The 14,051-nt window shown below is 41.1% G+C and overlaps 1 protein-coding gene across 1 annotated transcript in view; it reads right to left on the reverse strand.

Annotated features, from left to right (window-relative positions):
* ADAMTS19 (ADAM metallopeptidase with thrombospondin type 1 motif 19) overlaps positions 1–4,370 on the reverse strand; it is a 133,783-nt gene extending 129,413 nt beyond the window's left edge. Inside the window, exons 1-2 of the mRNA XM_027714447.2 lie at positions 4,208–4,370; positions 2,616–3,226 (exon numbers count right to left, since the gene is read on the reverse strand). Of these exons, the coding sequence (XP_027570248.1) occupies positions 2,616–3,226; positions 4,208–4,292 (696 nt within the window). The 5' untranslated portion in view covers positions 4,293–4,370. The remainder of the gene's footprint in view (positions 1–2,615; positions 3,227–4,207) is intronic.
* Between the last annotated feature and the right edge of the window lie 9,681 nt (positions 4,371–14,051).

A 14,051-nucleotide genomic window follows, 5' to 3' on the forward strand; every position in this document is an offset into this window, starting at 1 on the left:
GATTCAATAAAAGAGCAGAATTGTGGAATCTAAGCTGCATTTTAGCCCACTTGCTTGACTTTCCAAAGTGTATGCAGCTTAGTAATTCTAACCCAAAGTCTGCAAGGCTTTGATACGAGAGTACATCTAAGACATTCATAACTTATCTTCTCTGAAATGTCTTTATATTTAAAGTGAAAACATAAATTCTAATTGAGGTAACTACAATAAAATATTTGTAGGTTCAAGTTTCAATGAATTTTTGCATATTAAAAAAGAAAATGTAATTTGAAATATTGCCTGGCTCTATTTCCAGGGCAAGGCCTAGATGAAACAGGGTGGAATATGCAATTCATGTTACAATGTTTTTTCAATACTCTTGGAAACTCAGCAACTTACATATGTAATAGAGCCCAAGCAATGACTGAATAAAGAATGACAAATAGCTCAGGATTTGTTATGACAACTTTGACATAATAGCACTCTGCAATTTCTCTAATTGTGCCTGACACAGCAACACTCTCAGGAAGAACAGCTGCTTAACTATTTCACCACAAACAAGACTGTGCAGTTGAGGATCATGACAACACCAGTCAATGTAAAAAAAACCAGTTTCCAATTTTATTTGAGATACACAGAATACTTTATATTCCAGCTGCAGTTTTCTGGATGGGGAAACATGATCTGGGCGCACGCATGCTTAGATGGCTAGAGGGTTGGGAGCAAGCTGGTGCTCCTAGTAAAGTGTAACAGAATCAAAAATTATTAATGGGACTCTTAAGAAACCGTGGTCTATTTAAACAGTGAATTTCAATTTATAAAACAAATCAGAGAGATTACAGATATGCAATGATGTACATCGCTTTTGAGCAGACATTTGTGACAATTATCTCCAACAATTTTTTTGCAGGGATTTTCTCTGACTTAATTTTACCCAAAGACAATGTAGAAGGAAGTAAAATTCTAAAAATAACGAAGAGTACAGAAGTCAAATGCTTTTCCATAACACAAAATCTTTTACCTGATTGCTTTCAAACAAACTGTCGGTTGACTTTCAGTGTTTTTCTCCACAATTAATTCTGCTACCAGGCTTCGGAAAATCTGACAAAATGTCAATAATTAGATGCCAACCACTTAGAGTTGTGTGAAACTTGGCGGTTTCACTTTGCAGGATTGCAGGCAAATATTTTATTTGGTGTCAATCCACATATGTTCCCTCTCCACTACTTTCTGTTTGTGTTTTGATTTTTGAATACATTCAAACAGGCAAATGAATAAGCAGTCAAAATTTCCACATTTTACCTGGTTTCACTTCATGGCCATACAAATAAAAAGCAGGCAGGCATATCTTCATGAATCAACAATGAAACAAGTGAGATGTTCAAATTCAGAAAGAAACACAAGAAAATATCTGTCATGTGATTGTGGTGATTTGTTCAAATTCAGAAAGAAATACAAGAAAATATCTGTCATGTGATTGTGGTGATTTACAACCATCTAGCCACCCAAAAAAAACCAGGATCATGATGATGCTAACTCTTTTTAGTGCCATTACTGCTTGTATTCTATATTCTGTTAAGCGCTGCAGGCGCATGCATTTATGATGCTATATAAAGGCCCCAAATGAGAATAATAGTAGCAATAATAATAGGTCTTGGTTTAAATCCTGTCAGCATTTTACATCATAACAGTTGCTTTCTACTCTTTCCATCCATCCCCAAATATCTTAGGATTGTAGCTCAGTGGATCACCGGTGCTGTTGTCAGTGTGCCCAGTTCTGGTCTTTATCTGGCAAAAATCATGACTGATGCAACAGAAATAACAGCAGGTGAAATTTGTTTTAAATAAGGTAGGTATACCACAGAAGTAATAACCATTGATAAGGTCTGACTGTATTAACTTTTCTGCTGAGAACATACTCATTGCATTCTTCTACGGAAGAACTGAAAGAAGCCCCGAATCCAAGTAACTACAAGTACCACATGTGGGAAGTTGTGAGGTAGAGAAAAAAAAGGCCAAAGGGATGAGAAGGATGAAAGAAAAGGAATAATAAAGTTTAGATAGGAGACATAAAATACTGGTAGAAGTAGGAAAGACAGAACAGTTTGAAAACTGAGAGGCAGAAGACGAGGAAGACAACACAGACGAGAAAGATAATCTTAGAATATAGGATGGCCATGAAGAACAAATGGATTACAGATGGACTGGAGAAGAGATGATGATATAGGGAAAAGAATGGAGAGTGAGGATGGGGGTAACTAATTACAGACATCCACTGAAGACCAAGATAAAATTACAGATGGAGATGAGAGAAGTTTTAAGAAAGAATGGTTTAAGAAGGAAATCCAAAACCGGAAATGTATGGGACTGAGAAACAACAGTGTATCTGGAAATGGGATAAATAATATCACAACTGTACAGGATAAAGGCAGAAGGAGGATTTGAGAAAAGTTATGAGTGGGATAACAGAAGTATGAATGGAAAAATGGTTAAAATAAGGATAAGTACAGAGGTAGGACCCACAATGACATGAAAGAAAGAAGACCTTAGGAAAGGGATGGGAGTGAAAAGCAAGAGATGAAGCAGACACTTGGATAGAGATGTTGGAGATACCCCTGCATGCAAAGTCATCTTACCAATCCACCACAGGTACTGAAGGAGGCGAAGGAGCCTGGGTAGCGGAGGACAGCACCACTGTAGAAACAAGCTCTCTCAGGCTGTGACTGTGCAGCACTGGGTGGACTTTTGCCCTCACCCCCGAGCCGCTCCTCCACGGCAAAGCCAGGAGCCAGGAAGCGGCTGTCCCTCTTGAGCAGCAGGTAGAGTTCCCGAGCAAAAGCTGGGATCCTCAGCAGCACCTCATCTCCATCCTCTGCGGGAGGTGGTGGCGGAGGGGACGGTGGTGGTGGCAACTGAGAGGCAGCACCAGACCCCTGGGGCAGGGGGGACCAGTGGTAAAACTCCTGAGACTCATACTCATCCTCAGTGTCCTCTTCCTCTGCTGCTTCCCCTACAGCCTCCGCCTGCCCATCCACCGAGGAGGAGACTGAACGCACCTCTCGGGAGCTGCCCGCCACTGGGCTCGGTGTGACAGGGGCACTGAAGGTGCCACTTCGGTTCCCACTGCTGGGGTCAGCGTTGCAGCCCCCACCACCACCACTGCCACCTGTTGGCTCCTGCTGGCCCGGGCTCCACAGTGCCGGGAAGACGATCTCCCACTCCTCAATTTCTTCCAAAGCATGGAGACCTGCAGGAAAGCCAGCAGATGCTTTAAATGAGTGGAGCACCCAGCAGCACCCAATGCATGCCAAAAACCTACCCTATGCCCCCCACAACACGCTTCTTCTGACTCCCAGAGCACCAAGCATGCCATACGAAATACAGTGGGCTTCATTTGCCCCTTTCATCCTGTCCTTATACACAGCAGGGGGGCCAGCTGCTAAATGTGTCCGTGCCTGCTGATGCGTCTGGGACGCACCACAGTCCTGACACATTTCTCTCACTGAGAGAAAGCGGTACCCAAGCTGGGCGGAATTTGCATTTGTACCAGTAGCTGGGGATGTTCTTCCTGACCACCACCTCCACACAAGGAAAGTTACACTAACCCTTCCTCATTTAGACAAAGTATCAACTTTTTCATATAGGTTAAAAAAAAAAAAAAAAATTGTTGGAGAAAATCTGAACAAATTTGAAAATTGTTCTCAGCATGTTTTGCAGGACCCATTACGATTTCCAAAGTTCAGCCAAACACAAACACATACCCCATGGCTGCACATTTCTGAGTGCACGTACAAGTGGCAGTTGCATGCACACGCTGTATCATGACGGTCGTTACAATGAAACTGAATTAGAATCATTAATTAGCCATGTCTTTGTATTACACACACACACACCACATCACAGTATGACCAAAATTCCCAGCGTACAAGCATTATGTTTATAAACATCTGAGTACCGGACTGAGACAGGAAACAGTTTTATTTACACATTCATCCCACACTCTAGGAACAGCACTGCCGAGAGAGGTGACGGGGCTGCCTGTGGAAATCAGGTCTCGTACAGACGAGCGCTGTGCACCCTCACAGCCGAGGTGCGCACTGTCTGATCACCCACCGGTTACAGGGGGCGGGCACGGCTCTTAACAATGGGCAGGTACCGGTCACCGGCAGCCGCCGGGGCGCGGAGGCCGCCCCAAACTGGGCCCGTCCCACGGAAGGTGCGCACTTACCTGCGCCGAGCCCGCTTGACAGCACGCACAGCTGGTAGAACACGCAGCAGACGCGGCTCAGGCGCATCCTCCCGCCCAGCGCCATCGGCTCCGCGCCCGCGGGACGCCGGCTGGCAGGACACCCCGGGAGGGCCGTGCCGAGTCGCGCCGGGCCGGGCGGGGGGAGCGCTGAGGGGCGCAGCCACCTGGGCGCCCGCGGAGAAACTGCGGGACAGCGCGACCCGCGCGTCCCGGCGGGGCGGGCGGGCGGCGCGGGATGCGCAGCGCGCGGCGGGCTCGCGTGTGTCCCTGTGTCCGTGTGTCCGCGTGTCCGCGTGTCCGTGTGTCCGGGCGGGCTGGCGCAGGCAGGCAGGCGGCAGCGCGGCCCGTGCGCGCACACAGCGCCCAGCGGCGGGCGGGCAGCTGCGCCCCGGCGGCAGCGACCGCGCTGCCCCCGCCCGCCGCTCGCCCCCACGGGGCGGGACGCGCCGGGCCCCGTCCCGTCCGGCCCCGCCCCGCCCCGCCCGGGCGGGCACCCGGCGCGGCCCCCCCTCCTTCGCCCCGCCGCAACCCCGCCGCTGCCGCCGGGCCGCGGGCAGGCGCCCGGGCGGGACCGCGGGCGGGCGGGTCCGGGCCGCGACGCGACACGACACGACACGACACGACACGACACGACACGCCGCGACACGACACGCCGCGACACGCGTGTCCTTTGCGCGGCCCCCGCCCGGCCCCCGGCCCCGACCGACGGCACTTCGCACCCCGCCCGCCCCTACCGGCCGCGTGCGCCCCGGCAGCAGGAAGGGCTCCCCTCATCCCCGTCTCCAGGAGGGCGCTCAGCGGAGCCTTTGCCTAAATTCAGGGAACGGCACAGATTGGCCGCCTTAGCCTCGTTTCGTGTAATTTGATTCTAAACTCCCTTTTGCCCCCACCACACAGCTCTTCGTGGAAACCCATAACTTTCCACCCCGACCCTTGTCAGCAGAGTAAATGAGTAGTCGAGCGAAAAGCTTTAAACTGCACATGTAACCTCAGCATGAACTGCGGAAGCGACAGGTAAATACCTCCCTCTAAAAGCTGGGGTTTGTCGTAACTTCTGCTGCTTTACCTACTGTTGGTGGTGTCAAAGGTGATTGTTCTGCCTTAGGGGAAAGTAGAGCAATCTAGTGTGGTGAGGAAAGCCATCTGTGCCGTTAAGAGTAAGTTAAGAAGCTGCAGGAATTCTTTCTAGAAGTAAGTTGTGTAAAATGAAAAGCAAAACATACAAACAAACAAAAATCACGTGTTACGGCTCCAAATAAGAAACAGGTTTAAACAGAAGCTAAATGCAGCTCGCTTTTGCTTTCTGCTGTGTTCAATAGCTGCTTGAAACCTGTGCTGCGTGGGTAGGTATTCTCAACTGCCTCCAAACAGTATTTTGGATTTGTTGTTTTATTTTATAGGGGAAAAAAAGTTATCATACACTGGTCCTTTTTTTTTTTTTTTTTTTTTTGCATCAGAGCCAACTTACACTAAGCAAAATCAGAGGGACTTAGTAAAAACAAGATGAATTGATTAAGAAGAAGGGAGTTTTCAGAGGCTGCGAAGTGGTATTTGCCGGATAATTAGGCGACCTTAAAATGCATTTAAAGTGAAGCTTTGTTTTCCCAAGTAAATAACAGCATACATGCTAATTTACAGTGGAATTAGTTAATAGGCCAAATCCTGCAGCCTTTTCACAGCCAAGACTCTCCTTTCAACTGATCAGGAAGTGCTGCAAGATGTGGTTTATAACCTAATAATTACTAGGAAAAAATCCTTCTTGTATTTTTGTTAAAACAAATCAGAATATATAGACAACATGCAATATCTCATAGAGAACATCTTTAATGTGTATACAGTTACATCCCAAAGTATATAAATGCACAACAAGCACGAATGAGGTAAAAAGATATGGCATGTGTATCTCCTTATTTTAAAACTGTGAATTACTGTGGCTGTTTTCAATCTGCTGAAGTTAGTCCCTTTGGACCAAATTCTGCTTCTTTTACTAACATGTATAAACTTAGTAAAAAGAAAAAAGCACTGCTTTCAACAGTAAGGTTAGGAGAATTTGGCCTTTTCAACACAAGCTGCAAGGGGTAAAGAGAGTAAGAAATAATTGAAAAATACTTTAGTATGTTTTACTTAATCACCAGCCAAAAAAAGGAGCATTTCAAACAGTTCCTCACATATGAATACAGGACAAGCTAAAGTCAACATGGAACTGCAACAAATTTCTTCAGTTCATTTTATGTTTTATCATTCCAATAGTTTAGGTAAAAATGTAGGGGGAAGTTCTCTGTGCCTAAGTTTACAGAAACTGTGCTATAAAATAGAGCCCCTACTGGTGTCCATTAGTTTTAACAAAGAGCCTGGTCATAGGTTAATACTGGTAGATGATATTGTAGTCCACCACATACCAACTGTTATCACTGTGAAACTAGTACAGGGAAGCCTATGTCTAAAAGAATAAGAATTAAAGGAACAAAACAATGCTTTCATAATACAGTTATTTTGCAGAGAGAATAACATTTTATGCGCGGGTACTGCCTATTTTCTTAATCACAAAGTCATCAAAAGTCTTTGCAAAATAGTTTTCATTTTGCAGAACATATTGTGCATGGTCTGGTGTTAACTACACATTTGTAAAATTGGAAGAAATAATATCTTCAAACTTTATATAGAGCTAAATGAAAAGAAACATCGAGTTTGCTCCAGTAAATTCTTAAATCTGCACTGAAAGGTCGAAGCCTTTTGGCATTTTAAGGGACTCATGTGGAACTGTAAATGCATTAAGTACAGAATGTGTTAAATTTTAAAGTATATCAGTGATTCAGACTATCTCAGTGACATGAGAAAAAAAATTACAGAAAGTGACGTAAAGAGTGTCCTCATCAGTCCTTCCTGACTGAGACAAATCAGCCTGATTTTGTTGAAATCAATAGAGTATTGGCAATTTCCTCTCTTTTAGTCTCCCCGATGTTATGTTTACAGAATTCACATATATTTATTCACATATATTTACATCAGTCCCTTGGGGGTTGGCAGGGCAAGGATTCTCTCAGGCCCCACCACAGGCTGACTTCTCATTTCTTCAGTTTTCTGAGAGCATTCATGATCACTGATAAGAAACCACAAACATTTCAAGTCATCATTTGAGGACATCAATATTACTCTTCAATTTCCACAGCCTTCCCCCCCCCCCCATGGTTTTTTCTAAATCCTGCTGTAGTTACTGTCTTATCTTATGTAAGCAAGGGCAGAATCCCCACTCTCCCCATGCCCCCATTTCACTCAGTCTGTTTAGAGTGATTTATTTCTGGGGATTAGGGTAAGTAGGGACAGATCATACTGTTGAATTCAAAATGTCAGCATCTAGCAATATAAACACCACCGTCAGCCAGGGACTTTCCTTGGTTTATTTTTTCTCTTTACGTAATCATCTAACTGTAAAAGCGATCAAGTTTATACATACAAAAGTGATTTAAGATTACCTCAGCTTTACATTATGTACAAGATTGCCTCTAGTAATTGTTATCAACCTTCCCCCCCAAACCTTTAAACCTTTTCATGGGGATATAGTTGTTAATTATTTTTGCATGTGTTTTATATAAAAATATTGATTATACCATTGATTTTTTAAAAATATTTCAGATTTGCTTCAAACTTTTACACCTTAACAAAATATGCTAGATTAATGGAAAGAAAATCTATTCTGCTTTGAAGGGGGATTACTACCTTAGGGCCACATATTTTATGACTATTGAGATTAGTAACAGAACTTCACATCTTCCTGTGTCTAAGGTGCTTTGCCAATGTTATCTCAGTATAAAGAAACTTGTTTAAAAGCAGATTAAACTAAATACTTTTTGTTGCTCAAGATATATGTGGACCAGTGGAAGTTTTCTCCACCTAAGCATGAATGAAAAGAGTTTTATTCCATTTTAGAAAATGTTGCCCTTCCACTGAACATTGAATTTCCACTATCTGTAAGCTCACAGACTCTGAATGTTTAGTCTGTAATTCTATACTGTTATTTACATGCTCAAAACGAAGGGTTTATTTAAAAGGTATATATTTAAGACCACTTCAAACAACTTCTCTTTACCAGGTCTTGCTTCAGAGCAAATCTTACATTTACATCTGAACTCCATCGTACAATCAGATGACCCGTGGAGTAGGATATGTGTCAAACTGTTGTGAGCTTGATATCTCTGCTGGTTTAAAGTGCATCAACTTTAAAAGTGCAGAGCTAAGCCCATAGGAACTCAACATTATCATGCCACACCACTAATTCCTGTGATCCTGTTGAGTTTAGGTTATTCAGTGAAACTTACTCCCAGGTCACCGTTGTTATCATGTGAGTTACCTCTCAAAATCATATTGTGAATTGATCAAGATATTTGTGAATGGAATATATGAATAGCTAAAAATATATTTTCAACACACTATATAGGTAGAATGCATGGCCAAGTCACAGCTTAAGTAGAATAGGCTTTCACAACTCTTTGATTATATCCTTTTAATTTGGTAATTTCTTATTCAGAACAAAAAATGTGTGCCAATTGTTGACATTTTGACAGAGAGCTCAACTGTACAAGGAAGGTAGCAGAGTATTCTACTCAAATTGAAGTCACTTAAAAGACAGCAAGGCACTCTATGTGAACCTGGGTTCCACACAACTTCCCTTGCTAAAGTCTTGCTCAAAGAGGAGCTTCCTCAGATTTCTAAACTGAATCACCTAACAAGAAAACAGGTCACCTGATCAGTTATGGAGAAAAGGCTAATCCAAAATGATCAGCAAATTGTTCTCATTTTTGGAACACCTTAAAAGAGCAAGACTTCAAATTTGATACCTGCAAATCATCTGATGGAGAGAAAAAATTGCTGATTTCCAAGAATCATAGAATCATTTAGTTTGGAAAAGACCTCTGAGATCATTGAGTCCAACCTTTGAGTGATCACCACCTTGTCAATTGGACCATGGCACTAAGTGCCAAGTCCAATCATTTCTGGGACACTAAAATGACAAGAGCTCAGAGGCAGAAATTAGCTCTCTAACCTTTGAACATAAATAGAAAGTTAAATCGACACAAGAAGAAACGTACTAGGTCTTAAAACCTTGAATGCAGATTCCACCAGCCAACTTTAAATCTTTGCCCATTTTGACCAAGGAGAGACCAAGTAAGTAAGATTTCTTTTGCACATTAAAGATTTCAAAGCTTGATTCAAAGCTCTCTGCTTGATTTCTTCAATACAGAGGCAAACCCATCAAAATCCTGAGCTTCTCATCAAATTCAAACAACTAAATAAGAAACTGCATTTGCTAAATTTTCAAGAACATGAAAAAAGCATCTTTCTGTCTCTTTTCCTTATTAAGAAGATGGCAAAGCACAGCTTGATTTGCATTTTGGGAGTTATCTGAAAACTGTGAAGATGTAATCATTCATAAAAATGTAGAGTCCTATCTATGAATTTCTATCTCTAACCAGAGGAAAGGTAAAAATAACAGTTCAAGACCTTGTGTGGCATTGTGAATCTCTGATAACAATTATTTCCATTGATGGCAAATGTACTTGCTTTGTTTCTGAAAGAAATTACTTACTTTGAAGGATTAGGTGGAAGGATGATAGAAAAATGGCATATGAAAAAAGAAATTGGAAACAATAATTAGCCTACCCTTTAAGCTTTTGTTCTTTGCAGTTCAAAACTTTGTTATTCAAAAGGTAGAGCAGAAAAAGACGCTAGGTTTTAAGAAATTTTGAGTCAGTGAGAATTAAGTTTTCAGCCCTTCCACAGTTTACATACATATCTGAATTTAAAAGGGAAAAGCTTTTGGGATTGATGTGTATAAGTTTAAAGTATTAATTTACAAGTGCTATTGAAATCTTGTTCCAATCTTTATAAAACTCTGCCTGTACTGAACAGCATATACAATTTATTGTCGACATCATTATATAACTGTTGCTTTCATAGGGTGTAGGGACATCAGGCAGGAATAGAAGAAAATTTTTGGTAGAAACTGCAAACACCTGGAACTGAGTAAAAAACTTAGCATTTATGATAAACCCAAAATTATTGGCAACTACATTAGTTTATTAGTAAATGTTAGGTAGATGTCTGCTATGTTTAAACTAGGAAGTTTAAAAGACTCTATAAGCCATATTTATCCCAGCCCTGCTAGTCAGCCTGTCTGTTTCAGAATTTATTCTTATTTTATGCAGAGAAATAGGCCAATCAAGTCAAGAATTATACAGTGAGTTCAAAATATTCTCCATACTTACAAACGCAGTAATGCTGAGTGGTATTAACATCATAATCCATTTACAGCATTCTGTCTTTGGGAAAAAAAAAAGCCAAAACCCCTGTTTTGTTTCTCAGTCACAGAATCAGTATAGCTTAGAAGCATATGAACTCAAAAATAAAAATGAAGAATGCAGGACTGGGAATGACAATGCAATGCAGGCAAATCTTGTGTGACTTGAAATACGGCTCCAAGAGATGTTTAAAAAACTGAATGAGTTCTAGACAGGCAGTTAAACTGCTGTACATTCTTCGTGTTATCGGTATAGATGTGTTATTATTTTTATTATGTAACAATATATCTATTACATTATTAACTTGCCCTGAGACAGGCAGGGAAATGGATCCAGGAGAAGCCAGTGTAGAGGTGATTGAAAAGTAATCAAGGAAAAAAAGTCAAGTAAAACAAGAGAGGATAAAGAGAAGATAATAAGATATCACTTCAAAAGCTGTAAGTCAAAGGAAGCAGTCCGTGTAGGAAGGTTATTTCCTTTCTGTTTTGTAAAGTAAGGCATATAAATAATCTTGCTTCTTTCTTTCTTTCTGTATAGATGTAAAGAGAGCATTCAATAGCATAGCTAAACAAAGATAATCACTTATTTCTAGACATTCATCCTCAGGTTGTTACCTATCTGCAAGCACTGAAGATATCATGAAGCCTTAGAGAAATGAGATTAACTAGTCTCCCCAGTCATTATTCATTTAAATGACATTGCGAATATCCCATTTGCACTTTCCTTTGCCGCAGGAGAGAAAGACTTCATTATAGCTACCAGATAAAAAGCAAACATTGTAGAAATGATTTATTTTCTCCTATCCAAAGGATTTATTCATAAGGACTGCTGTGTGGTAGAACAGGCTGCCTTGCTCTTTTAGCCTCTGTAACTGGGAAACCCATTAAGACCACATGAGTTGTCAAAGCACACGGTATGTTACATACCCTATGAGTACTGTCCACAGGCACTCGCTTTGAAGGCAGGCCAATGGCAAACAGTGGCACCAGGAGACCAGCTCAAATATAGAGAAATCAAGGTGACAGCACATAAAACACAAGTTGTGCAAGACCTCTGTTGAACAGGCAAAAAGCCAAGAACACATGGCTAAAGGGTTTCCAAGCTGCTCTCTAGAAGTCTTTTGCTCGAACTGAGGTGGAAAAAAAAATTACTGCCATCATATGAGATGTTCTAAGTTTTGCCTCTCAGTAATTAATCTCTGCCCCCCTCTCCCTCCCATTATGCTGAGACAGATAAGAATAAAAGCACAAATGTTGGTGTATTTAAGTGAGGTCAGGCAGTAGAAATTAATAAATTGGCAAGCCACAGAATGGTGATGATGTTCCTGGCCAAAACTGGGAAGTGTCAGTCAACAGAGAGCTCAAAGATCTCCACTGTGGAGGAGACATCAGTTTCTGTTTGCAAAGCTCCCTGAAGATTAAAAACGTTATGTATCATCACTATGTCAAACGCTCAGTTATCCAATAAAATGCTATGATGTGCTGCCAGAAAACTTTGATATTACTTATAAATACTTTTTCTGAATGAGATGATGTAGATCTGATGTTCAGGATCGCTTCTGCATTTTCTGCCACTGCAAAAGCTTGTAGACCAAGGATTTTACCTCCATGCCTAGATAAGTGTGTAAGCCTGATTCCTGTCCAATATGAAGGAAAGATGTTTCCATGTATTCAGACTAAGTACTACTGTATGACACCTGGGACAGATAGTATGAACATATCACTAAAAAACCTAAAGAAATGGCTATCCTGCCAAGAAAAGGATAGCAATTGTTCTATACACTTAAAGGACTTCAAGGTCCCAGTATCACAGCCTTTTACAGTTTAAATTTACTCTCATGCCTACGAAAGCATGCTTTTATCTTAATTTTTGGTGAAAAAAAGCACATAGACACAATCTAGTGATCTGTTGAAAGCTACACAAATTGAGTTTAAAGTCACATACATGACTGTGACCTCTCACTTCCAAGCTGGTCTTCTAGATAGAAGATCCAGTTATTTTGACATTTATGTTAGGTAAGATAATATCAATCCAAGATGCTATAAATTCAGTCATTTTATAAACAAGTAAGATCATCTGCACTTTTCCCCTCCCATCTTTTACCTTAATTTTGGTGTGAAGGAAAGGGGAAGAGCAGGGTCTAGAAGCAATAGGGATGGCTGATTCAACAAGAGATAATGAAACTGGCTTAACCTTTTGTACAAACTAAGCTTTTTCATGAATATACTCGGAAGATGAGTTTAAATGGAAAATATACTTTAAGTAAAAATAAAAAGCCTATCTGGCCTTTGCTACTCAAAAAAAAAAAAAAAAAGGGGGGGAATATACTTTAAAACCTTGCAGTTACCCAGGAAAGGTAAGTCTTTGCAGAACATAGATCAGAGAATGTTGGTGGGCTTTTTTTTGCTTCGGGAAACCTATGTTTGATATTTGCACACTGGTGCCAAGGCAGCACCTCCAGTTTCCTTCTCAGTGTAGCAAGATTTCTTTGTACTACAGTTACTTATCCCCTCATTCATCAGTCTGCACATATTAGGAGAAAGCCTTCCTTTGATCTTTGGAAATAAAGACATCTCTTCTGGAAAAGTATTCCAAATGCAAAAAGGAACCAAAGAAATATTTTTTGCAAAGCAAAGAAGAAACCTGGGGGTGTGGGTGGAGAGATGGAGGCTTTAAAATACAACCTGTGAGGTACCAAATTCAAGTTATTACAGATTAAATCAAAGAGTGGGGTCCCTTGCCTGCTTAAATAGCTACCTTCTTTGTGCCCAGGTGTTCTAGAACAAAAAACCTCTTATTATTACAGCTACAACTGTGGGGGCTGTGAAGGCAAAAACTTACACAGGTGGGACTCTTCCCATTTAATAAAAATCTTAAATTCAACTTTAAACCATTGGTTGTTCAGAAGAAACCCGAGTCCATAAACCTGCATTCAGGCTGATTTTAGTTCTGACAAGGAAGTTAAATATAGGTTTTTATATTACATATGCATCATGATGGCTATCGCTTGTATTTCACAGTCTATATAAAAACATAGTTGTTATTGTCTATTCTCCAATTGATATTTATGAAAAGTTAGATCAATTTTGCTTCCTTTTTGACTTGAGATTATGAAGGTTAGACTGCCTTAAGAAACATACGTGGTTTTACATGCTAGGAGAACCACACATATATTCTCTTTTAGCATGACTTCTGGAGAAAAAGAGAGAAAGGGACAGCAAAAAAGCAAATAGGGATATGGTTTAATTGCAGGAAATTATGTGGAAAATGGCCAAATAAGCAAGCTCTTCCTCTAACTGTCCCTCCTGGCCTATGAAATGGCCATCTAAGCAGTGGAAATGCACCAAAGTGAGCAAGTTGTTCCTCCTCTTCTCCCTTTTGACCTATGAAAAAGCTAGTGAGAAGGACCACTGCTTCATTCAGAAAAGGGAAATAATTAGAAGGTAAAATCTGCTGCTGCTTTTAGGCACTGCAGAAAACATTGTAGTAAGGTGTTCAGTCCTCATTACACCAAAGATCATCTGCAT

This window comes from Pipra filicauda, unplaced genomic scaffold (assembly GCF_003945595.2).
Source record: "Pipra filicauda isolate LSUMZ 115617 unplaced genomic scaffold, ASM394559v2 scaffold216_size1298047_pilon, whole genome shotgun sequence".
In the NCBI taxonomy this organism is placed as follows: domain Eukaryota; kingdom Metazoa; phylum Chordata; class Aves; order Passeriformes; family Pipridae; genus Pipra; species Pipra filicauda.